Below are 23,299 nucleotides of genomic sequence, written 5' to 3' on the forward strand. Positions count from 1 at the left end.
GGAGAAAAGTATGTGCCCCCTCCACATTACACCACAGGAGCATTTCTGACCTCCCTTTCGTAGACATTAATATCGAGTGGGCCCCTTTACACATTATATTTCCATTTTTTTGAGAATATTTTGGAGGCATCGATGGGAATTTTTGTGCATTTTCTCCTTCGTCTCATTGGGGGACACAGGTACTGTGGTAGCATACACCCACAGTACCTGTGTCCCCCAATGAGCGTCTCGGAGAAAAGGATTTTACAGTGAGTACTCACAAAAATCCATGTTTCTCCTTCGTCTCATTGGGGGACACAGGTACTGTGGTAGCATACACCCACAGTACCTGTGTCCCCCAATGAGCGTCTCAGAGAAAAGGATTTTACAGTGAGTACTCACAAAAATCCATGTTTCTCCTTCGTCTCATTGGGGGACACAGGTACTGTGGTAGCATACACCCACAGTACCTGTGTCCCCCAATGAGCGTCTCGGAGAAAAGGATTTTACAGTGAGTACTCACAAAAATCCATGTTTCTCCTTCGTCTCATTGGGGGACACAGGTACTGTGGTAGCATACACCCACAGTACCTGTGTCCCCCAATGAGCGTCTCAGAGAAAAGGATTTTACAGTGAGTACTCACAAAAATCCATGTTTCTCCTTCGTCTCATTGGGGGACACAGGTACTGTGGGCGTATGCTACCACAGTACCTGTGTCCCCCAATGAACGTCTCGGAGAAAAGGATTTTACGGTGAGTACTCAAAAAATCCATGTTTTGTGGTCAGACCCTGATGTTGCGAGGAGGCAGTTAGTCTCCTTTATTAATGGGGCTGAGGTCCGGCCAGCCATGTTCTTCCACCAACGCCCTTTCCTGTCATGTCTGTATGGGCATTGTGCACTGGGCACAGTAATGGGGAACAGAAAAGGGCCTTCCCCAAACTGTTCCCACAAATCTGGAACCGACAGTTATTGTCTTGTGTCGAAGTATTACATTTTCCCTTCACTGGAACCAAGGGCTTTTCTCTTATATCGTAGGTTTAAAGGAACCTTACTGTTTTGACCTACTGGCGACTCGTTTTATAGGATCCATGCTGAGTATGATGGATCCACATTCCCTTTATCACTTTTCAGATTCGTGAAATCAAGAGGGAGACCCTGGAGTGTGATCTGAGATTTGCCGGCTTCATTGTGGTGTCCTGTCCTCTGAAAGCAGACTCCAAAGCCGTTATCAAAGAGATCCAGACTGCATCGCACCATGTAAGTCACCGGTGGTGGGGGGGTTTCAGGTGGAGCATGATTACTAGGGGTTTTCTGCCATAATTTTTGGCCATATGTCTAAGACATCTAATATGTCCGGGGGTAATATGGCTGTCCCTCTTGTGTTTTTCCTGGGTTTTTGGTGTCTGCGGGAGATGCAAGTGCTTCTCACAAAATTAGAATATCATCAAAAAGTTAATTTATTTCAGTTCTTCAATACAAAAATTGAATCTCCTATATTCTATAGAGTCATTAAACACAGAGTGATCTACAGGGGTTGGACAAAATAATGGAAACGCCTAACGTTTTGGCATCATAATCTTCGAATATGTTATAAACATGCAAACCGTGACATATGGTAATGTTTTATAGTTGATTTAAATTTGTGTTATGTGATAAGTGTATGTAAATTAACTGTTTGTTTTGCAGAATTGTAAGAACATTGATGAGAACCTGATACCAATGGCAGACCTCTCGGATTTTCAAAGAGGCCAAGTTGTTGGTGCTGGTATGGCAGGCGCTAGTGTAACAGAAAGTGCCCGAATGCTTGGCGTGTCAAGAGATACTGTCTCCAAAGTAATGACTGCGTTTGAAAGAGAAGGAAAAACGTCCGCAGCAAAGCACAGGTCTGGCCGAACGTCGAAGTTGACTGAGAGAGACCGTCGGACTCTAAAGCGAAATGTGCGCGAGGATCCCAAGACCACGGCTCTGAAAATCACTGCTGAGCTCAATGAACACCTACAGAACCCAGTTTCCATGAAAACTGTTCGTCGGGAGCTGCACAAATCTGGATTCCACGGAAGAGCTGCAATTCGAAAACCGCTGCTCTCAATGACAAATGTTTCCAAGCATTTAGAGTGGTGTAGAAACCTCCAGAATTGGTCCCTCGAGCAGTGGAAACATGTGATATTCTCAGACGAATCATCGTTTACCCTATTTCCGACCTCCGGACGAGTGTACGTTTGGAGACAGCCGAAAGAGGCATTCCATCCAGACTGCCTTCTCCCAGCCATAAAACATGGCGGAGGTTCTGTGATGATCTGAGGTGCTATTTCGTGGAGATCCGCCGGGCCAAAGATATCCCTTCATGGAAGAATTAACAGCCGAGATTATTTAGGCATTTTGGGCGACCAAGTGCATCCTATGGTTCCAGCACTGTTCCCGGAGGGGAACGCCATCTTTCAGGATGATAATGCACCAATTCATACAGCTAGAATCGTTAAAACATGGCACGAGGAACATTGCAATGAAGTTGATCATCTCATCTGGCCCCCACAATCCCCAGACCTCAACATTATTGAGCATTTATGGTTGATTTTAGAGATTCAAGTTAGACGTCGATTTCCGCCGCCATCGTCGCTCAAAGAACTGGAGGGTGTTTTAACTGAAGAATGGGCTACAATTCCTTTGGAAACAATTCACACCTTGTATGAATCCATACCTCGGACAATTGAGGCTGTAATCTCCGCAAAAGGTGGACCTACACCATATTAAACTAACTTTTGTGGATGTTTCCAGGTGTTTCCTTTATTTTGTCCAACCCCTGCATTTCACGTGTTTATTTCTGGTAATGCTGATGATTATGGCTTACAGCCAATGAAAACCCAAAAGTCATTATCTCAGTAAATAAGAATAATTAACAAAAAATACCTGCAAATGTTTCCTAAGCGTTTATAAAGGTCCCTTAGTCTGTTTCAGTAGCTCCACAATCATTGGGAAGACTGCTGACCTGACAGATGTCCAGAAGTCAGTCACTGACACACTCCACAAGGAGGGGAAGCCACAAAAGGTCATTGCTAAAGAAGCTGGCTGATCAGAGTGCTGTATCCAAGAATACTAATGGAAAGTTGGGTGAAAGGAAAAAGTGCGGTAGAAAAAGGTGCACAAGCAACCGGGATAACCGCAGCCTTGAAAGGATTGTTAAGAAAAGGCTATTTAAAAATTTGGGGGAGATTCACAAGGAGTGGACTGCTGCTGGAGTCATTGCTTCAAGAGCCACCACACACAGATGTATCCAGGACATGGGCTACAAGGTTCCGCATTCCTTGTGTCAGCCACTCATGACCAATGGACAATGCCAGAAGCGTCTTACCTGGCCAAGGAGAAAAAGAATTGGACTGTGGTCAGTGGTCCAAAGTGTTGTTTTCAGATGAAAGTACATTTTTCATTTCATTTGGAAATCAAGGTCCCAGAGTCTGGAGGAAGAGTGGAGAGGCCACAATCCAAGCTGCTGGAGGTCTAGTGTGAAGTCTCCACAATCAGTGATGGATGGGGGAGCCATGTCATCTGCTGGTGTAGGTCCCTGTGTTTTATCAAGACCAAAGTCAGCGCAGCCGTCTACCAGGACATTTTAGAGCACTTCATGCTTCCCTCTGCCAACAAGCTTTTAGGAGTTGGAAATGTCATTCTCCAGCAGGACTTGGCACCTGTCCACACTGCCAACAGTACCAATACCTGGTGTACACACAACGGTATCACTGTGCTTGATTGGCAGCAAACACCTGACCTTAACCCCATAGAGAATCTGTGGGGTATTGTCAATAGGAAGATAAGAGACACCAGACCCAACAATGCAGACGAGCTGAAGGCTGCTATCAAAGCGACCTGGGCTTCCATAACCCCTCAGCCGTGCCACAAGCTGATCACCTCCATGTCATGCTGCATTGATGCAGTAATTGATGCCAAAGGAGCCCCGACCAAGTATTGAGTGCATTTACTGAACATACATTTCAGTAGGACAACATTTCTGATTTTAAAATCATTTTTCAAGCTGGTGTTATAAAGTATTCTAATTTACTGAGATAATGACTTTTGGGTTTTCATTGTCTGTAAGCCATAATCAACATTAACAGAAATAAACACGTGACATAGATCACTCTGTGTGTAATGACTCTATAGAATATACGAGATTCACTTTTTGTATTGAAGAACTGAAATAAATTCACTTTCTGATGATATTCTAATTTTGTGAGAAGCCCCTGTAAGTGGCACCTGAGGAGAATGGCAGAGGCATCACGTAAAGAAAAATCTATTGCCCAGTATATGGCTTTATTAGCACAGATATAATTCCTACGCTCTTATACCCATCGGATATATACGACAGATTGACCGTATCTCCCTTTTTGCAGGTTGTGATGATAACTGGAGACAACCCTCTCACCGCCTGTCACGTGGCGCAGGAACTCAGCTTCATCGTGAAGGAGGACACACTCATCCTCCAGGCTAGTAATGATGCTAAAGGTCAGCGCCACGACCAGAATTCCTTCTATTATGTCCATTACTAAGAGCATTGTATTTTAGATCAGACTGCGCCTTTAATTTCAGCCTTTTCTGGCAGAGAACGCACCAATATATTGGGTATGGGTGTATAGGGTGAGCTCAGGAGCTGAGCCAGGCAGGCGCCTGCTACGTTACACAGCCAGCGCTTGCCATTAACTTAACTATTTAAATGCCGCTGTCCATGTCTGTTGCATCGCTGTATATAATTCAAGTGATCAAATGATCGCAGGTTCAAGTCCTGTAGAGGTATGGAAAACAAAAAGTGAAAGAAAAAAACATTTACAAAAACTAAAAAGTTTTGAACTCCTCTCTGTTTTCCCAATTACAAAAAAAAAAGAAAAATAGATATATAAATATATAATAGATAAATAATATTTAATATTACATATTTTATATACTATATATTTATTATATATTTTATAAATATTATATTTATTTTTAACAAATAGATAAAAATATAAAGTAACGCACGCGGTAAATAGTACAAGATAGAACTGGAGACTCCAAAGTTGTCGTTACTTTGATCATCGCACAAAAGGTACTATAAATGTCATATACAGTATACAGCAGTGTTATCTGAGCATGCTCGGGTGCTAACAGTGTCTTCGGCGTGCTTGATAAATTTATTCCAGTCCCCGCGGCTGCATATCTCGCTGTTAGACAGCTGCAACACATGCATGGATTGTCTAATAAACAGGCATTCCCTGCATGTGTTGAGGCTGTCTAACAGCGAGATATGCAGCCGCGGGGACTCGCATAGTATTCAAGCACGCCGAAGACACTGCTAGCACCCGCAGATTACACCTTAACACTAGTAACCGCATAACTAATAACTTGGCTCGTTTTTCTATATGTCTCGTTTCTCCTCCGTAGATGCCAACTGGAGGTGGCAATCCATCGATGGCACGGTATCTTTGTCCGCTTTCCCCGATTCTGTGGCCGCCTTCACTGAGAAGTATTACCTATGCCTGACCGGGGAGGGCCTGTCCTACCTGCACTCCACCCGGGCCAAGCTGCTGTCCGCTCTCATCCCACACACTCAGGTGTTCGCACGAGTGTCCCCCAAACAAAAGGTAGGTAGGAAAGCTGGGCCATTTAGGAAAGCTCGCTGTCAGATTAAAGGAGAATTCTGCCATGAGATCGATCCAATCAGATGAAATCTTAACATATTAGCACGGCAAGCTGAGCCTTTTTGGCTACATGTTTTACCAGAATTTTTGGTGAGAGGTGAGGTGACCACATAAAAAACCCCCACTTCTGGTGTTTTTTTTTTTTTCTGCATATATCATGTAGACTACATAATTTGATGTGAATTGCTCATACTTTATATGTATATGGCTTAGCAGGACTTTTCCCCTGGATGCAACCGTTTAGACGCCACCAACAGCTATGGACAACGGCATCTAAAGTGGTTAAACAGCAGCTGTTGTAGTCGGTTGTAACACACAGTAGTAGGTGACACAGCACCCGCAACGTCAGGACCCGATATCACAGGTCTTGAATAATACCACAACTTCACCTCATTCAAACAAGCAACACTCGCATTCAAATCGGCTCTCACCTCTGCTAAATAGGGCTACTTTACATTCCTTGTATCTTCCTTATCCCACAACCCCAAACAGCTGTTCAACACTTTTAACTCCCTCCTCCGCCCACCACTGCCCCCTCCGACTTCCCTAATCTCTGCCGAGGACTTTGCCACGAACTTCAAAAATAAGATAGACCAAACAAGGCAAGTCTTTGTAGTACGACCACCACAACCCCTTTGTATGTCAGACCAATGCCCTAACCCCATAACTTCCCTCTCCAAAATCACTGAAGGAGAGCTTGCTCATCTTCTCTCAAAATCACACCTCATCACTTGTGCGCTTGACCCTATCCCATCCCACCATCTCACCACTGCACTAATCCCATCCCTAACCCATCTCTTCAACCTGTCACTAACTTCTGGTATCTTCCCCTCTTCTTTCAAACATGCCACAATCGCACCTATCCTCAAAAAGCCATCTCTTGACCTGAGCGCTATGTCCAGCTATCGCCCCATATCTTTGCTCCAATTTGCTTCCAAACTCCTTGAGCAACACGTCCACAGTGAGCTTTCCTCTCACTTTGCATCTATCTTCCTCTTCGACAACCTACAATCTGACTTCCGTCCCCACCATTCCACTGAAAGTGTCCTGACCAAACTTACTAACGACTTACTTACAGCCAAAGCTAATAGACATTTCTCTATACTCCTCCTTTTAGACCTGTCCTCTGCCTTCTACACAGTTGACCACTGCATCCTACTACAGTTCCTCTCTTCCTTTGGTGTCAAAGACCTTGCCCTATCCTGGATCTCCTTATACCTAACCAACCGCACATTTAGCGTTTTCTACTCCCACACTACCTCCTCATCTCGCCCTCTTTTGGTGTCCCTCAAGGCTCTGTCCTAGGACCCCTTCTCGTCTCAATCTATACCCTTCGCCTGGAACAACTTATAAAGTCTTATGGCATCCAGTACCACCTTTATGCTGATGACACCCAGATCTACCTCTCTGGCCCAGACGTCACCTCTCTGCTGGCCAGAATCCCAGAGTGTCTATCAGCCATATCCTCCTTCTTCTTTCGCTTCCTCAAGCTCAATGTGGACAAATCTGAACTATCTTTCCTCCATCTCGCATACCTTTCCTGCTTGATCTATCTATCACAATAAATGAAGTCACACTTTCCTTGTCCCAGTAATCTGTTGCCTCGGAGTAACCCTTGTCTGTCTCTGACCTGTCCTTCAAACCGCACCTCCACGCTCTCGCCAACTCCTGTCGCCTCGAGCTCAAAAATATTTCCAAAATTCATCCTTTTCTCAACCCTCACTCTACAAAAATGCTTGTACATCCCCTCATCATCTTCCGCCTCAACTACTACAACATCCTCCTCTGTGGCCTACCTTCTAACACTCTCGCACCTCTCCACTCCATCCTTAACTCTGCTGCCCGACTAATCCACCTCTCTCCTCGCTACTCCCCTGTCCCTCCCCTCTGCAAATCCCTCCACTGGCTCCCAATTCACCAGCGAATCCAGTTTAAACTACTAACACTGACCTACAAAGCCATCCACAACCTTTCCCCTCCCTATATCTCTGAACTAATCTCCCAATATCTTCCCTCACGTAATCTCCGGTCCTCCCAAGACCTCCTTCTATCCTGCACGCTTATTCGCTTCTCACCCAGTCGCCTCCATGATTTCTTCCAAATTTCCCCCATCCTCTAGAATTCTGTGCCCGAACACGTCCGGTTATCCTCCACATTTGGATCCTTCAGACAGAACCTGAAGACCCATCTCTTCAAAAAAAGTTTACAGCCTGCAATGACCACACGGCCACCTCAACACCATCGAGCTACTACAACCCTCGACCTACTGTCTCCTTCCCCACCATCCTGTAGAATGTAAGCCCTCAAGGGCAGGGTCCTTTCCCCTCTGTATCAGTCTGTCATTGTTAGTTTGTTTACTGTAAGTGATATTTGTATTTTGATATAACCCCGTTTCATGTACTGCACCATGGAATCAATGGTGCTATATAAATAAATAACACCAGAGGTCTTCCTTCCTGGTGATACGAGATTTTCGATCAGACTCCGAATTGTCAAAGATGGAGGCACCGTGTGCTCTCCTAGATCACTGTACCAGATCATAGACACTGATCAGATTTCTCTCCCTAGGAGTTTGTGATTACGAGCCTGAAAGAGCTGGGATACATCACATTGATGTGTGGCGATGGGACCAACGATGTGGGGGCATTAAAGCATGCCAACGTGGGTGAGTAAAGTGCTGGAGATGAGGATGTGATTGCTGTGAGCACTTCTGGACAAATGTTATATAAAGGTGATTGTTGGGAATCAGGAGTTGTAAAAATAAAGTTAATAATTGGGGGCTCACATACACAATAAACGGTCTGACCTTCCCCACAAGACATCAGTTTCGACAGAGATACCAGTGGAAATGGGGCCTTCAGATCCACTTCCCCAGATACTACTTTCAACTAGTGACCCTAGCGGCCCCCATCTCCTTCCTCATCAGGCTGTCACCCCACGACTACACCCACCACTTCCTGTTTTCACAGCAAAGCCTCCTTCTGCCATTTTCTTACACAATGATGGTCATTAGATGGCCTGCAGTAGTAGAAGCTGTGGGCCTGGATGGTCACTGTGTCCTGGCTGATACATGAGGACTTGACATCAGGTTTGTTCTCTCAGGGGTAGCGCTACTCGCCAACGCTCCTGAACGCCTACCTGAAAAAAAGAGGAAGCCGCGGGAGGCGTTGACAGATGGCAGACCTTCTGGACCTACATTCTCCAGCAACTCCATCAAGCCTACGTCCAGGGCAGCGAGGAACCGGATCATATCTCAGCGAGAGGAGCAACAGGCGCAGCAGCGGGTGAGATTTGCGATGAGGGCAGGTCCATTTGTATGCTACTCGCCTGTGCTCAGCCCATACATGCTACCCCAGCCATCCTGTAACTGCCATCTTGTTACATTGCGGCTTGTGCTCTGCTTCTTTCCAGGAGAGGATCAGTCAGGTCCTGAAGGAGTTGGAGGAGGATCAGGTGCAGGTGGTGAAGCTCGGAGATGCCAGCATTGCTGCACCATTCACCTCTAAGCTGTCGTCCATACAGTGCAGTGAGTGTATACCCTGTGTATGTGGTCACGTTATTTAACCTGGTAACGCGGTGGGTGCCGGCAGTGTTATACGACACGTCTCTAAAAGTGCCACCAGAGCGGTCTCTGATGCTGTCCAGCCAAAAACTACATCAGTCCCTGATTCCAGCTGGGCATTGATTTGTGCACCTATCACCCCTTCCACCTTGAGATGTGATCACAGGGTGCCCGATCCTAGTGATTGTGTTACCGCCACCCTCCTGACTATGATCACTACCTCTGAGCGGCAGCTTTTCAGTCCAGACTACTGTATATGGTCAGACCAATCTGTATCACTTGTGTCCTGTTTCCCACAGTCTGCCTTGTTATCAAGCAAGGACGATGCACCCTGGTGACGACGCTGCAGATGTTTAAGATCCTGGCGCTGAACGCCCTTATTCTGGCCTACGGTCAGAGCGTCCTGTATCTGGAGGGGGTCAAGTTTAGCGATTTCCAGGCGACATTACAAGGACTTCTCCTGGCCGGCTGTTTCCTCTTCATCTCCCGCTCCAAGGTAAGTTTTGTATTCACGCAGTGGTGGGAGCTGTTATCTTTCCCTTGTTTTGACCCTTTTTACTTCCCATTTTTCAGCCCCTGAAATACCTCTCCAAGGAGCGTCCTTTGCCCAACATCTTCAACCTGTACACCATCTTGACCGTGCTCCTGCAGTTCTTCGTTCATTTCGGGAGCCTAATCTACTTATACCAAGGGGCGCTCGAAAGAACCGAACCCAGGTAAGGTACCAACCTCTATGACCTCACCCAGGACAGCCCCTCTAATCTCCTATAAAACCACTGCATTCTAAAGGAAGACTGCAATTATGATAAAATCTATCACCTCCTTTATTGCCCAATAATATCAATACAATTGGGGAACGTAAAGGGGGACCTGTCTCCAGGCCAGGCCAAAAGTGGCCAGTTTGTGCTCTTATTTTATTCCCGATCCTCCCTTGTGTATTCCAGATTATGATTTTATTATTATTATTTTTTATATACCTGCCATATGGTTCTGGAGATATGGGGCCTTTTTATTTGCTGCTAATTCTTATGGTATGTTCCAAGGGGGCGTGACTCACAAAGCAGCCTAAAAACACGCCCCGGAGGATCTGTGAGCCACGCCCCTTTGTGAAGACCATAAAAATTACAACTTAGGCTGTGTTCACACGTAGCGTTTTTTTGCGTTTTCAAACGTGCGATTTTGCCTCGAAAACGCAAAAAAAAGCATCACATGCAATCCTATGGCATTCCGCACATGCTGTTTTTATGCTGCGTAGGAATGCATTGTTCTGCTTACTTTCCGCATGTGGCTATGCCCACCATGCGAAAAGTAAGCAGAACATTTACGGATGGTACCCATGGTCCGGAGGAGAGGAGACTGTCCACCGGGCTCTGGGTACCATAATCCTGTAAAAAATAGAATTAAAATAAAAAATCGTGATATTTTCACCTTCCGGCGTCCCATGCAGCGTTCCTGATCATCGCGATGCTCCCAGCAAGTCCTGTTCCCAGGGATGCCTTGCGACAATGACCTTTGATGACGTCGAGGTCTCGCGATACCATAGCGGTCTCGCAAGACCGCGATGTCATTAAGGGGTCATTATCGCAAGGCATCCCTGGGAACAGGACTTGCTGGGAGCATCGCGATGATCGGGAACGCTGCACGGGACGCTCTTTTTACTGCTGATGCCGCCTAGGCAGCCTCAATAGTAAAAAGTTGGTCACACTTGTCAAACACTATGTTTGACGAGTGTGACCAACCTGTCAATCAGTTTTCCAAGCGATGCTCCAGATCGCTTAGAAAACGCTAGCATTCTGCAAGCTCATTACGCTTGCAAAACGCTAGTTTTTCCGTGGGAAAATCGCGGGAATTTAAAATGCGGATTTCTCGCAGATTTCCCGCGGAATGGAATTTCGGAATTCCCACGGAAATTTCCGCGGAAATTCTGCAACGTGTGCACATAGCCTTTGTGTTAAAGACCCATAGCTTAGTAACCGTGTGGTGTATTTTAAAAAAAAAAATGATGACAGGTGCTCTTTAAAAAGGACCCAACCCTTTGTCATAAGTACCTGTATGTAATTTTTTTTTTACCTAATGTAAATGCTATTGTTTTTCCATTTCCAGTATTTTTATTTTCTTTTGTTCCTGAGATAGGTAGAAAGTTTAACCTGTGGGATGATGGTAGTAATAGTTGTACGACGGGTGCTGCTTCTTCTTTTTTTTATCACAGCGCCACCCCTGTCTTAAGGTTGCATGTGGTACTGCGGATTAGCCACATTCACTTCACCAAAGCTGTCCGACTGTACCGAACACAAGTGTGGCGCTGTTTTTGTATTATTTTGGACTTCATGTCCATTTTTCAGGCTGAGCTTTTCTACGTAACTGTCTGAAAATGTGGAATATTGAAGGGAGGTCCCACTGATGGATTGGAGGGATTTTTGCCGCCTCGTGATGTGTGCCGCTATCGTTTCTCTTCTGCAGGAAGGACGAGTTTGTGGACTTGTATAAGGAGTTTGAGCCGAGCCTGGTGAACAGCACGGTATACATCATGTCCATGGCCATGCAGATGGCCACGTTCGCCATTAACTATAAGGTACGTGGCTTGTTGCATTTACTATGCGGCCATCACAGGCCAATCCGAGGGTACTTGACAGCAGAAGCCTCCTTCTCCCTCTGTCGGTGACCTCCATCTGCTCCATCAGGGATTCTGGGCAGATGTATCAATGGAGACGGCCCCTTTTATATTTTAGGGCGTGTTCACACAGTGGATTCTTCCACGGGAAAAATCTGTCGCAGAATCTGTGCCGCAAATTTTTAGATCCGAACATGGAGAAGGCACATGAAATGGGACGAATCTGCATGTGGCGGCTTTAGTTAGGCGGGCGCATCGCGTTTTAGCCTATGGTCAGTAAGTTTGAAGCCCTGGAAAATGGGATTCAAGCCATTAACATTGACTTTGATGCAGACGTAATCACTTTATTCTCTGTCAAACATCATTTTTGCCTCCTAATTGAGGTGGGCACCAAGATGTGGTCCACTGCATCTTGGGAAGCTTAACGGCGTGTTCACACAGTGGAAATGTCACACGGATTCCATGCTAACTTCTTTCTATAGAGAAGTCTCTGAAAACCCATATAAAAGCCAATCTTGGGCATTATCAACCCCAAAAAAGTGGAAAAGTGCCAAAACCATGCACGGAATTTAGTCCTACTCATTTTTTCCAAATAACTTGTTTGCAGCAAATAAACTTTGCAAATAATGTGTTTTTTCCATCATAAAAAAATGTGAAAATGGCATAAAAGTAATTACTTCTTAGAATAGTAAAATAAAACGTTTCCTTTCAGATACAACTGCGCGGCTGTCCTGGGTGTGCCTGGTATTGGGGCTGAGCTGTAACTTTTCTAAATCTTTTACATTTGGCTTAAAGTGGTATTCCCATCTCCGAGATCCTGTCCCAATATGTAGTAGGTGTACTAATAACAATATTTGCAAATACCTCCAATTAAAAATGTAGTATAGTTCTTCTGATTCACTGCTTCTTTCCTCATGTGCAGGCATTGCAGGAGATTAGGTATCCATGGTTACAATCTCTGAGATACTTGGCTAGTTGCTAGTGGTTGTAACTATAGATACTTAACCCCTTTCCCCCCAAGGGTGGTTTGCACGTTAATGACCGGGCCAATTTTTACAATTCTGACCACTGTCCCTTTATGAGGTCATAACTCTGGAACGCTTCCATGGATCCCGGTGATTCTGACACTGTTTTCTCGTGACATATTGTACTTCATGACAGCGGTAAAATTTCTTTGATATGACTTGCATTTATTTGTGAAAAAAAATGGAAATTTGGCACTCGGCAGCACTCAGTGTGCACCCGGCAGGCCAATCAGGATAATGCCTGCTGACCCCATCCGGTACCTAGGAGTGGCCAGCTATATAAGGATGGCTGAAGTGGCTGCCAGATGCTTCTAGGCCCATTTTCCAGGATGGAGTCACCGGAGCACGAAGCGCACCAGAGGTCACCAGAGTAGCAAGAGGAGCAGCAGCCACCGCCGCAACAGCAGCTTGCAGAGAAACCTTATGTAAAGGTTTCCCAGCAGCGGTCCAGTGGCAGTAGCCGCGCTGGGGGAACTAAAAGCCGTCAGAAGGCAAAGCTGGAGAAGTCCTTAAGCCGTAGAGATGTATCAGCGGCTAAGAAAGACCCCCCTCAGATTACGGTACCACTCTGTTACAAGTCAGGGGTAAGTGATCTACGAGAAAGTTCACTTAGTGATGTACTGTTCCCCTTATGTTCCCTCTCTCCCTGTCTATCAGGGGAAAAAATGTTCCATTAAAGCTAAGCACAGGGTTTGTACCGAGTGCGGGGTTCCACTTCCAGATGGCCAAGAAAGGAAGTTGTGCAGACCCTACATACAGCATCTAGTAGTGGAGGAGACCCCAGACTTTACTTCCAGCTTGAGGAAGACGGTCATACAGGAGGTCAGGGGTTCAGTTAGATTCCCATCTCGGGAGATAGGGTTCAAGGGGAAAGAACCTAGATCCCCTATTTCAATTTCAGGCAGTGACTCAGAGGAGCTAAGGTCAGGCTCATCCCCGTCATCCTTATCATCTTCCGAAGCTAGATCAGGTCGCTCCTGTTTTCCGCCGGAGCGGGTTAATCGACTTGTGAAAGCGGTGAACAATACTATGGTGATTGAGGAACCCCGGGCAGAGAAGTCCATACAGAACATGATGTTTAAGGGGTTAGACCCCAAGGCTCACAGATCCTTTCCCGTGATTGATAAAATCAACTCCTTGATCACAAGGAATGGAAAAAAACCCGAGAGGAAGGGGTTCACTACAACCAGCATTCAAAAGGAGATGCCGCTTTCTCAAATGGGTATCATCCTCATAGGACAAAGCCCCAAAGCTAGACGCGGCTGTCGCCAAGGTGTGTAAAAGAACCTCCCTGTCATTTGAGGACTTGGGTAATCTGAAAGACCCACTAGATAGAAAGGCTGACATATTCGTAAAGGGCACTTGGGAAACGTCGGCAGGGGCCCTTATACCAGCAATTGCAGCCACATGCACAGCCAGGTCACTAATGGTGTGGCTGGACCGTCTAGAGGAACAACTTAACGACAAAGTCCTGGGGGACGAAATCCTTTCCTCCCTTCCTATGATCCAGGGAGCAGCAGCCTTTCTTTTGGATGCGTCAGCAGACTCTGTAAAGTTAGCAGTCAGGTCAGCGGCCCTTTCCAATGCTGGCCGCAGAGCCTTATGGTTGAAATGCTGGTCGGGGGACATGCGGGCCAGATCGAAACTATGCGGCATTTCATGTGTAGGGGTACATTTATTTGGTCCAGTACTGGACGAGCTGTTGGAGATGGCAGGCGATAACAAAAAACGATTCCCCTACTTGGGAAGATCATCGTACAGACGGGACTCTAACAGGAGGTGGTCCGACCGTAGAAGCTCAACTAGGGAGAAGGCCCGATATGACAGCAAGAAGAAAGGTAGAGGGTATATGTCCAATGCCTCCCGTGACCGCAGAAAACCACAATGACTGACGGACCAGGTGGGCGGTAGCCTGTTAGCCTTCTACCCGACCTGGTCAAATATTTCAAGTAGCCTATGGATTCTGAGTATTATCAAGACAGGGCTAAAATTCGAGTTTCAGAGAATTCCTCACGACAAGTTTCTCCTAACTTCCATCCGTTCTTCACCTACAGAACAACGGGCGTTGGAATCTGAGAAGGGGGTCTTAGTGAAGGTTCCTGCGGTACAGAGAGGTAAAGTGTTCTACTCCCCCCCCCCCCCCCCTTCCTGGTCAAGAAGCCAGATGGCTCCTTCCATACTATCATTAATCTCAAAAGCCTCAATAAATTCCCACTAATTCGCTATAAAGCTGCTATTCAACAAGTGTTTCATGGTGGTTGTAGACCTTAAGGACGCCTATTATCATGTCCCAATACACGCAGACCATCAACAGTTTCTAAGGGTAGCGGTTTCACTGGGTGGGGTAATAAATCGCTTCCAATTCAGAGCACTTCCCTTTGGGGTTGCTATTGCGCCCCAAGTCTTCACTAAAGTAATGGCAGAAGTCATGGCACATTTACATGAACAGGACATTCTTGTGATCCCTTGTCTAGATGATCTGTTGATTGTTGGACACTCAGAATCACACTGCACCGCCCAATTAGGGAAAGTAATATCCAGGTTACAAGAGTTAGGATGGATTATCAATTTTAAAAAATCACAGTTACAGCCCATTGAAGTACAGGAGTTCCTGGGTCTTGTCCTAGATTCTAAAACGCAGGAATGTTGGCTACCGGAGTCAAAAGTGTACAGTATTCGACGACATCCACTCAGAGTGATAAAAAACCAGTCGGTCACGCTACGAGGGGCAATGCCACTGTTGGGCTCACTCACATCATGTATTCCGGCGGTTCTTTGGGCCCAATACCACACCAAAACCCTGCAGTGGACTGTATTGCACAATGCTCGTTGACTAGAGGGTCACCTAGAAAGTAAATTTTCCTTGTCCACTGCTACCATACCATCCTTACGATGGTAGTTACACGTGTCAAACCTACGTAGGGGAGTTCCCTGGATAAATCATATCTCTCACGTAGTAACTACGGATGCTAGTCCCAAAGGCTGGGGGGTCGCACATTATTATTATTATTATTATTATTATTATTATTATTATTATTATTATGCATTTATATAGCGCCATTTATTCCATGGCGCTTTACATGTGAAAAGGGGAATTATAGACAAGTATAATAAACGTGTAAGACAAGCGACACACAAGTACATAAGGAGAGGGGACCCTGCCCGCGAGGGCTCAGTCTACAGCACATGGTGGATATGTGGGTCCAGGGGGTATGGATGCTGTCTGAGCAGGATTACTCCTCTAACTTGAAGGATCTGCTAGCCGTAGAACAAGCTTTAAGTAGTTTCCTTATGTCCCTACAGGGCAGTCACATCAGGCTATTTTCCAGGACGTCCCCCTGACAGCACCATGGAGGACGTCCTCCTCCTCCTTACAGGGACAGGAAAAGCACACGAGAGGTTAAAAGGTCCCGTCCCAGCCCGTCTCCCTCAGTGTTTTTCCTGTCCCTGCCTGGAGGGACATGCGAGAGGAAGCGCAGCAGTGCTTACCGGGCCCAGGGGGATCAGACAGCCAGTCCAATCCTTCCCCCTGTGAAGACGCCCAGGGCCGAAACTCTCCGGTGGGGAGTCCCTCTGCCCCAAAGGCCAGGAGCAGGACGCCAAGGCCACATCTAAGTCTCTCAGATGCCCAGTATGCAGGGTAAAGCTGCCAGACACCTATGCCAAAACCTTCTGCGGGCCCTGCACGTCAAGGGTGATAGGAGATGAGCAGCCGTCCCTCCTATCCGAGATGAGATCTCTGATACCGGAAGAAGTCCAGGCCTCCAGAGTCAGCCTTGCACAGCGGCGGTCCCCCAGTCCAGGGCCAGCTGAAAGCGTCCAAGGTGGGAGGCTGAGTTATCCGAACCAGACTTCGAGGAGGGGTCAGACTTCCGGGACTCGGATCCAGAGGAGGAAGGAGAGATCCCGGCAGACAAGCATGATCAGGGCAGGAAATACCTGTTAAGACTAGAGGACATGGACAAATTGGTCCAGGCGGTGAGGAACACCATGCAGATGGAGGAAGTTCCTAAACCACAATCTAGACAGGACCTGATGTTTGGAGGACTCGTATCTCAAACACAGATAGTGTTCCCCGTAAGTGAGTACATCAAGACAATGGTCCGCGAGGAGTGGAAGGAGGCAGAAAGACAACTGGTGCTATCCCGGGACTTTAAAGGTCGACTGCCGTTAGATCCCGAGGAAACACGATCATGGGAGGAAGTCCCGAAGATCGACGTTTCCGTAGCCAGGGTCACCAAAAAGACCGCCATCCCGTTTGAGGATTCATCAAGTCTCCGGGACCCGATGGACAGGAAGGCGGACGTTCTATTAAAAAGAACTTGGGAGACCTCGGCTGCCCTTATCAGGGCTAACATAGCAGTCACCTCGGTGGCCAGATCTATGTTTTTATGGATGGGGCAGTTGGAGGAACACCTGACCAATAAGACTCCTAGGTCCGAGATCCTAGCTTCCCTTCCCCTCATGAAGTCGGCCACAGCGTTCCTATCAGATACGTCGGCCGAATCAGTAAGATTTGCAGCAAGAAACAGCTCCCTTTCTAATGCGGCACGAAGAGCAGTCTGGCTTAAATCTTGGTCAGGAGATAACGCTTCTAAAGCGAAGCTCTGCTCCCTTCCCTTCTCAGGTTTAAGAGTATTCGGACCAGCCCTGGATAATATCTTAGAGCTGGTGTCCGACAAAAATAAGGGGTTCCCGGAAGAAAAACCTAAGCGACCCCAGCCCTTTCGGAGATGCCCGTTCTATAGGAGACAGACCGACTCTAGAGCCCAGGTCAGGTCCAATAGAGGCTCATACAGAAGCCCCCAGGGCCAAGGTGGGAGAAGCAAAGGCTCCCTTTTTCCGTCAACCTCCACGTCTAGGAGGCAATGACGCCATAGGTATTTGGGGAAGACTTCGCAACAAATTGGTCCCGAGTTACCCAGAATCAGTGGGTCCTCAGAACCATCGCGGAGGGCTACGTATAGAGCTCTATTCACCTCCCCCCGACAGATATATTACCCCCACCGTAGTCCCGGTGGACTCAGCAATGTGGGCAGACATACAGGACATGATCAGGTCAGAGGTTATTGTACCAGTTCCCCTGACAGAAAGGGGAAGGGGACACTATTCCTCCCTGTTCTCCATTGCAAAGCCATCCGGCGAGGCCCGGACTATTATAAATTTAAAGCCTCTAAATACCTGGGGTCGGGTACAAGAGGTTCGATCCGCAATACAGTTAATAGACAGGGACGCTGTCATGTGCACCCTCGACCTGAAGAGTGCGTACTATCGGGTCCCTACCCATCCCTCATCCCAGAATCTACTAAGATTCGCAGTCAAATTGCCAACCTGGACCTGCCACTTCCAGTTCCAATGCCTTCCATTCGGGCTGGCTTCGGCCCCCCAAATCTTCACAAAGCTGGTAGCAGAGGTAGTGGCCTTCCTGAGAAGTCAGGGTATTGTCATCATCCCGTACTTAGACGACTTCCTCCTGGTGGCAGTATCCGAAGAAGCGCTCATCCGAGACAGGGACCGAGCAACAACTCTAATGGAGTTCCTCGGCTGGGTGATCAACTGGCAAAAATCAGACCTCATACCAGAGTGCAGGAAGGTCTTCCTTGGAGTTCTCTTAGACTCACAAGACAGGATATCCCTGCTACCAAAGCGCAGGCAGAAGACCATTCAGGACAGAGTCAGGGACCTCTTAAAGCATCGCGCCTCCATAAGAGAGGCAATGGAGTTTCTGGGCCTAATGACCGCCTGCATTCCGTGTGTCAGATGGGCCCAGTCCCACTCGAGACCGTTACAAAAGCAGATCCTCGCAGTATGGGACAGTCAGGCTTCGCTCGACAGACTCATAAGGCTGTCAGGACTGGTGAGAGAGTCACTACGATGGTGGACACGGTATTCACAAAAATTGCCCAAACCAGCTATTAATATATAATACTGGCTATAGTACCACAACATACCAATAATTACTTTTGTGGTCACCTCATAGAACAATGTACAAGAAGTTTCCACACAATGGTACCTTGTAAAAAACCATCTTTATTTAAATACCAATATCACAACATTAAAAAGAAAGGTGCTGGATCAATATGAGAGACAAAACGCATGTAAACACCATATAATAATATATTCATGGGAGGCTGCAAAAACAATATGCAGTGTGAACACCAAAGAGATGTATATAATTTCACTAGTTCAATGTCAAATGAAGCATTGCGAAACACGTGTCGGGGCATGAGGGACGCTGCAGTAAGCACCTTTATTTATTGGTAGGTTGCAGTGACTTTTTGTCACGCTTATATAGTGTTTATATTTCTTAGTTTATAACTATGCACTGTGAAACACTGGTTTCATGAGACTTTTTAACCTATTTTATGCATTGTGAAGTATCAGTTTGATGAGATGCTCCTTTAGTGTTGCACCTCTTTACAGATGACTAATTGGTATGGAGCAAGTGAAATTTCATAAATCTCCCTCGGTGCACACACTGTAAATTGACTCAATAGTCCTTTTATGATAAATTAATAATGAATATGGAGCAAGTGAATCTTCCTTGGTTCTCACACTGCATATGGGTATAGCAACTCTTTAATGATAGTCAATCAATATTTGACATTGAACTAGTGGAATTATATACATCTCTTTGGTGTTCACACTGCATATTGTTTTTGCAGCCTCCCATGAATATATTATTATATGGTGTTTACATGCGTTTTGTCTCTCATATAGATCCAGCACCTTTCTTTTTAATGTTGTGATATTGGTATTTAAATAAAGATGGTTTTTTACAAGGTACCATTGTGTGGAAACTTCTTGTACATTGTTCTATGAGGTGACCACAAAAGTAATAATTGATGGTGGACATGGGCCAGAAATCTCCAGGTGGGAGTATTATGGACAACCTCTCCATACTTGGTACTCACCACAGATGCCAGTACGTGGGGATGGGGAGCCCACGTAAAAGGGAAGATTTTCCAGGGGAGATGGCCGGCAGTAATCGGAAACAGATCCTCCAACTACAGGGAGCTCTACGCAGTCTGGGAAGCTCTGCGGCGGAACCGACCGATCTTAAAGAATCGACACGTCCGGGTGCTATCCGACAACATAACAGCAGTGTCATTCCTGAAGCACCAAGGAGGGCCCAGGCACCAACCGCTCCAGGCACTAGCGGAAAGAATATTCTCCTGGGCAGAAAGAACAGTCCTCTCGGTAACAGCAGTCCACCTAGAGGGTTCCCAGAATGTGGTAGCAGATTACCTAAGCAGACAACAGGTCTACCCAACAGAGTGGGGCCTGAACAAAGAAATTTTTCACCAACTGTCTCAACGTTGGGGGAACCCCAGTATAGACCTGTTCGCAAATCGAAGAAACTCAAAGGTCTCCAGATTTTATTCCCTGAACCTGGCAGACCACCCGGAAGGTGTAGACGCCCTGAGCCAGACCTGGGAAGAACCCCTCTATTACGCATTTCCACCGCTAGCGCTCATACCGGCGGTGTAAAGGAAGATCCGCGAGGACCGCGCAAAAGTAATAGTAGTGGTTCCATACTGGCCATGGAGAAGCTGGTTTCCCCTACTGTGAGCTATGGCAGTGGGAAGTCCAGTCGAACTACCTCTGAGGAAAGACCTCATCCACCAGGGCCCGATCTGCCACCCGAGTCCAGCAAGGCTTCACCTCTCGGCTTGGATCCTGAAAGGAACATCTTAAAGGCAAAGGGCTTATCAGATCAGGTCATATCTACCCTACAGGCCAGCAGGAAGCCGGTTACGTCCGCAATATACCGGAAAATTTGGAAGAGATTTTGTCTAGACGGTGGCAGGTCTGACCTCGTGGCGGGTACCCCTGACCTCCCTAGTATTTTAAACTTCCTACAGTCAGGGTTTAATAAAGGTCTTAAGCCCAGCACCTTTAAAAGTCCAGATTTCGGCCTTAAGCTCCTACTTTGGTTACCCGTTAGCGTCTCATCCCTGTGTAGTAAGATTTGTAAAGGCCATGCAGCGTCTTTGCCCCACGATCAGACAGCTCACCCCGCCTTGTGACCTTGGCCTCGTACTCAGGTTCCTATGTAGGGATCCCTACGCCCCCAGTGAGGAAATGACCATTACAACTCTCACTCGCAGAACGGCCTTCCTAGTAGCCATTACCACGGCCAAGAGAATAGGGGAGATCCAGGCCCTGTCCACCAGAGACCCATGTCTCCAGATCAGGGAAGACCGTATAATCTTGAGATTAGACCCGGCATTTATCCCAAAAGTAGCCTCTTGTAAAAACATAAACCAGGAGATAGTGTTACCATAGTGTTACCATCCTTCTGTGACAATCCCCGTAATGAGAGAGAGCAGCGTCTTCACTCACTGGACGTGAGACGCGCGGTTATTAACTATTTAGAAACCACAAATAGTTGGCGTATTGACCCAAATCTATTCGTCCTCTTTTGGGGTAAAAATAAGGGGAAAAAAGCCTCTAAGGCAACCATCACCACATGGATTACTTCAGTAATCTCAGACGTCTACCAGGCGGAGGGCGCGAACCCGCCGGGTAGATTAAGGACCCACTCTACAAGGGCAGTATCGGCCTCATGGGCTGAACGGGCGGGCGCCTCGGTTGATCAGATCTGTACAGCAGCAACCTGGACCAGACTTAATACTTTCTGCAAGCACTACAAGCTTGATGTGCTGGCTAGTCAGCTGACCGCATTTGGGAGAAAGGTTCTCCAGGTGGTAGTCCCACCCTAGGGGAGGTGCTTTGGTACTCTCCATGGTGCTGTCAGGGGGACGTCCTGGAAAATAGGTATTAGACCTACCGGTAATGATGTTTCCTGGAGTCCATCCTGACAGCACGGGTAGTTCCCTCCCGGTTATGTTAGGCTTTGTTATGTTATGTCATAACCTGTAATATGATTGTATCATTAAATTTTACGTGCATTATCCACACCGTGGTACTTGGTAAATCACTGAGGGAGACGGGGTGGGACGGAACCTTTTAACCTCTCGTGTGCTTTTCCTGTCCCTGTAAGGAGGAGGAGGATGTCCTCCATGGTGCTGTCAGGATGGACTCCTGGAAACATTGCCGGTAGGTCTAATACCTATTTTCATACAACCAGGTAACCGTAGCCTACGTTAACCACCAGGGGGGTACTCAGTCCAGATCGTTAATGGAGGTGACGGATCGTATCTGTCAGATAGCCGAGGTTCATCTACTGCCTCTTACATCCCTCCATGTAAAAGGAAGACACAATATCATGGCTGATTTTCTAAGCCGCAACAGGCTCAGGCAAGGAGAATGGGTGCCGAATGGGGCCATCTTCAAACAGATCGTGCACATGTTAGGGTCCCCAAAAATAGACCTTTTCGCCAACAAAGGGAAACAGAAAGCTGCATCGATTTTGTTCCTTGAATCCCAGAGAGAACCCGTATGCAGTGGACGCTTTCCTGATCTCGTGGGACTTTGATCTGGCTTATGCCTCCCCCCCCCCCCCCCCCCATTGAATCTAATCCCGCTAGTCCTGAGGAAGATACGGGAAGACAGAGATCATGTAATCATGGCCCAGGAGACTGTGGTTTCCTTGGTTGAGGAAGATGTCTGTTACCCAGCCATGGATTCTTCCGGAGCTCCCAGATCTCCTCTCCCAAGGTCCGATTTTCCATCCACAAGTGTCCAACCTACATCTAACGGCTTGGAATTTGAAGGGGCACTACTGAGGGGGAGGGGATTCTCCCGGGGGTTAGTTAATACCTTATTAAAAAGCAAAAAAACTTCCACAACGAACCTTTTACGTTAGTCAGTTGAAAATTCTTATCAACCTCGGGGGCGGAGGTTGGTCAAATGGTCCTTATTAACCAGATACTGGAATTTCTACAGAGGGGGTTAGAGATGGGTCTAGCTACGAGCACACTTAGAGACCAGGTATCAGCTCTGGGAGCCCTGTACAATTCTAACTTAGCGGGCAATTACTAGGTAGCCAAATTTATTAAGGCAGCGGCCAGGTCAAGACCCATCATTAGAATTTAGTTTCGTGGGAACTAAATCTGGTCCTATCTGCGTTAACAGAAGCCCCGTTTGAGCCGATTCTGCCCCCCATAAGAATCCTGTCCTTCAAAACTACCCTGTTAGTCGCACTAACGTCCGCTAGGAGGGTTAGTGATCTGCAGGCTCTCTCTAGACAACATCCATACACTCAGTTTAGAGAGGACAGGGTTATATTGAAGACAGATCTCCTGTATCTACCAAAAGTTGCTTCTAAATTTTACAGACTACAAGAGATGGGAGAACTATCTTTCTGCCCGAATCCTGCTAACCAGAAAGAACAAAAACTTAATTTTTTAGATGTAAGAAGTTGTCTCCTTAGATATAATTTGGCTAAAGACCCCTGGAAAAGAGACAATTCCTTATTTGCGTACTTTCAGGGAGTTAGGAAAGGACTTAGAGTGTGCAAGAACACCTCCGCTAGATGGATTAAGGAG

At 46.8% G+C, this 23,299-nt stretch overlaps 1 protein-coding gene across 1 annotated transcript in view; it reads left to right on the forward strand.

Moving 5' to 3' along the window:
* The window catches only part of ATP13A1 (ATPase 13A1), a 52,760-nt gene that overhangs the window by 24,976 nt on the left and 4,485 nt on the right, over nt 1-23,299 (forward strand). Inside the window, exons 16-24 of the mRNA XM_073555689.1 lie at nt 1,113-1,238; nt 4,367-4,478; nt 5,391-5,590; nt 8,216-8,312; nt 8,750-8,931; nt 9,059-9,173; nt 9,509-9,705; nt 9,783-9,925; nt 11,670-11,781. Of these exons, the coding sequence (XP_073411790.1) occupies nt 1,113-1,238; nt 4,367-4,478; nt 5,391-5,590; nt 8,216-8,312; nt 8,750-8,931; nt 9,059-9,173; nt 9,509-9,705; nt 9,783-9,925; nt 11,670-11,781 (1,284 nt within the window). The remainder of the gene's footprint in view (nt 1-1,112; nt 1,239-4,366; nt 4,479-5,390; nt 5,591-8,215; nt 8,313-8,749; nt 8,932-9,058; nt 9,174-9,508; nt 9,706-9,782; nt 9,926-11,669; nt 11,782-23,299) is intronic.

The sequence above is a fragment of the Dendrobates tinctorius genome, unplaced genomic scaffold (assembly GCF_039654945.1).
Source record: "Dendrobates tinctorius isolate UK_male_01 unplaced genomic scaffold, ASM3965494v1 ptg000228l, whole genome shotgun sequence".
In the NCBI taxonomy this organism is placed as follows: domain Eukaryota; kingdom Metazoa; phylum Chordata; class Amphibia; order Anura; family Dendrobatidae; genus Dendrobates; species Dendrobates tinctorius.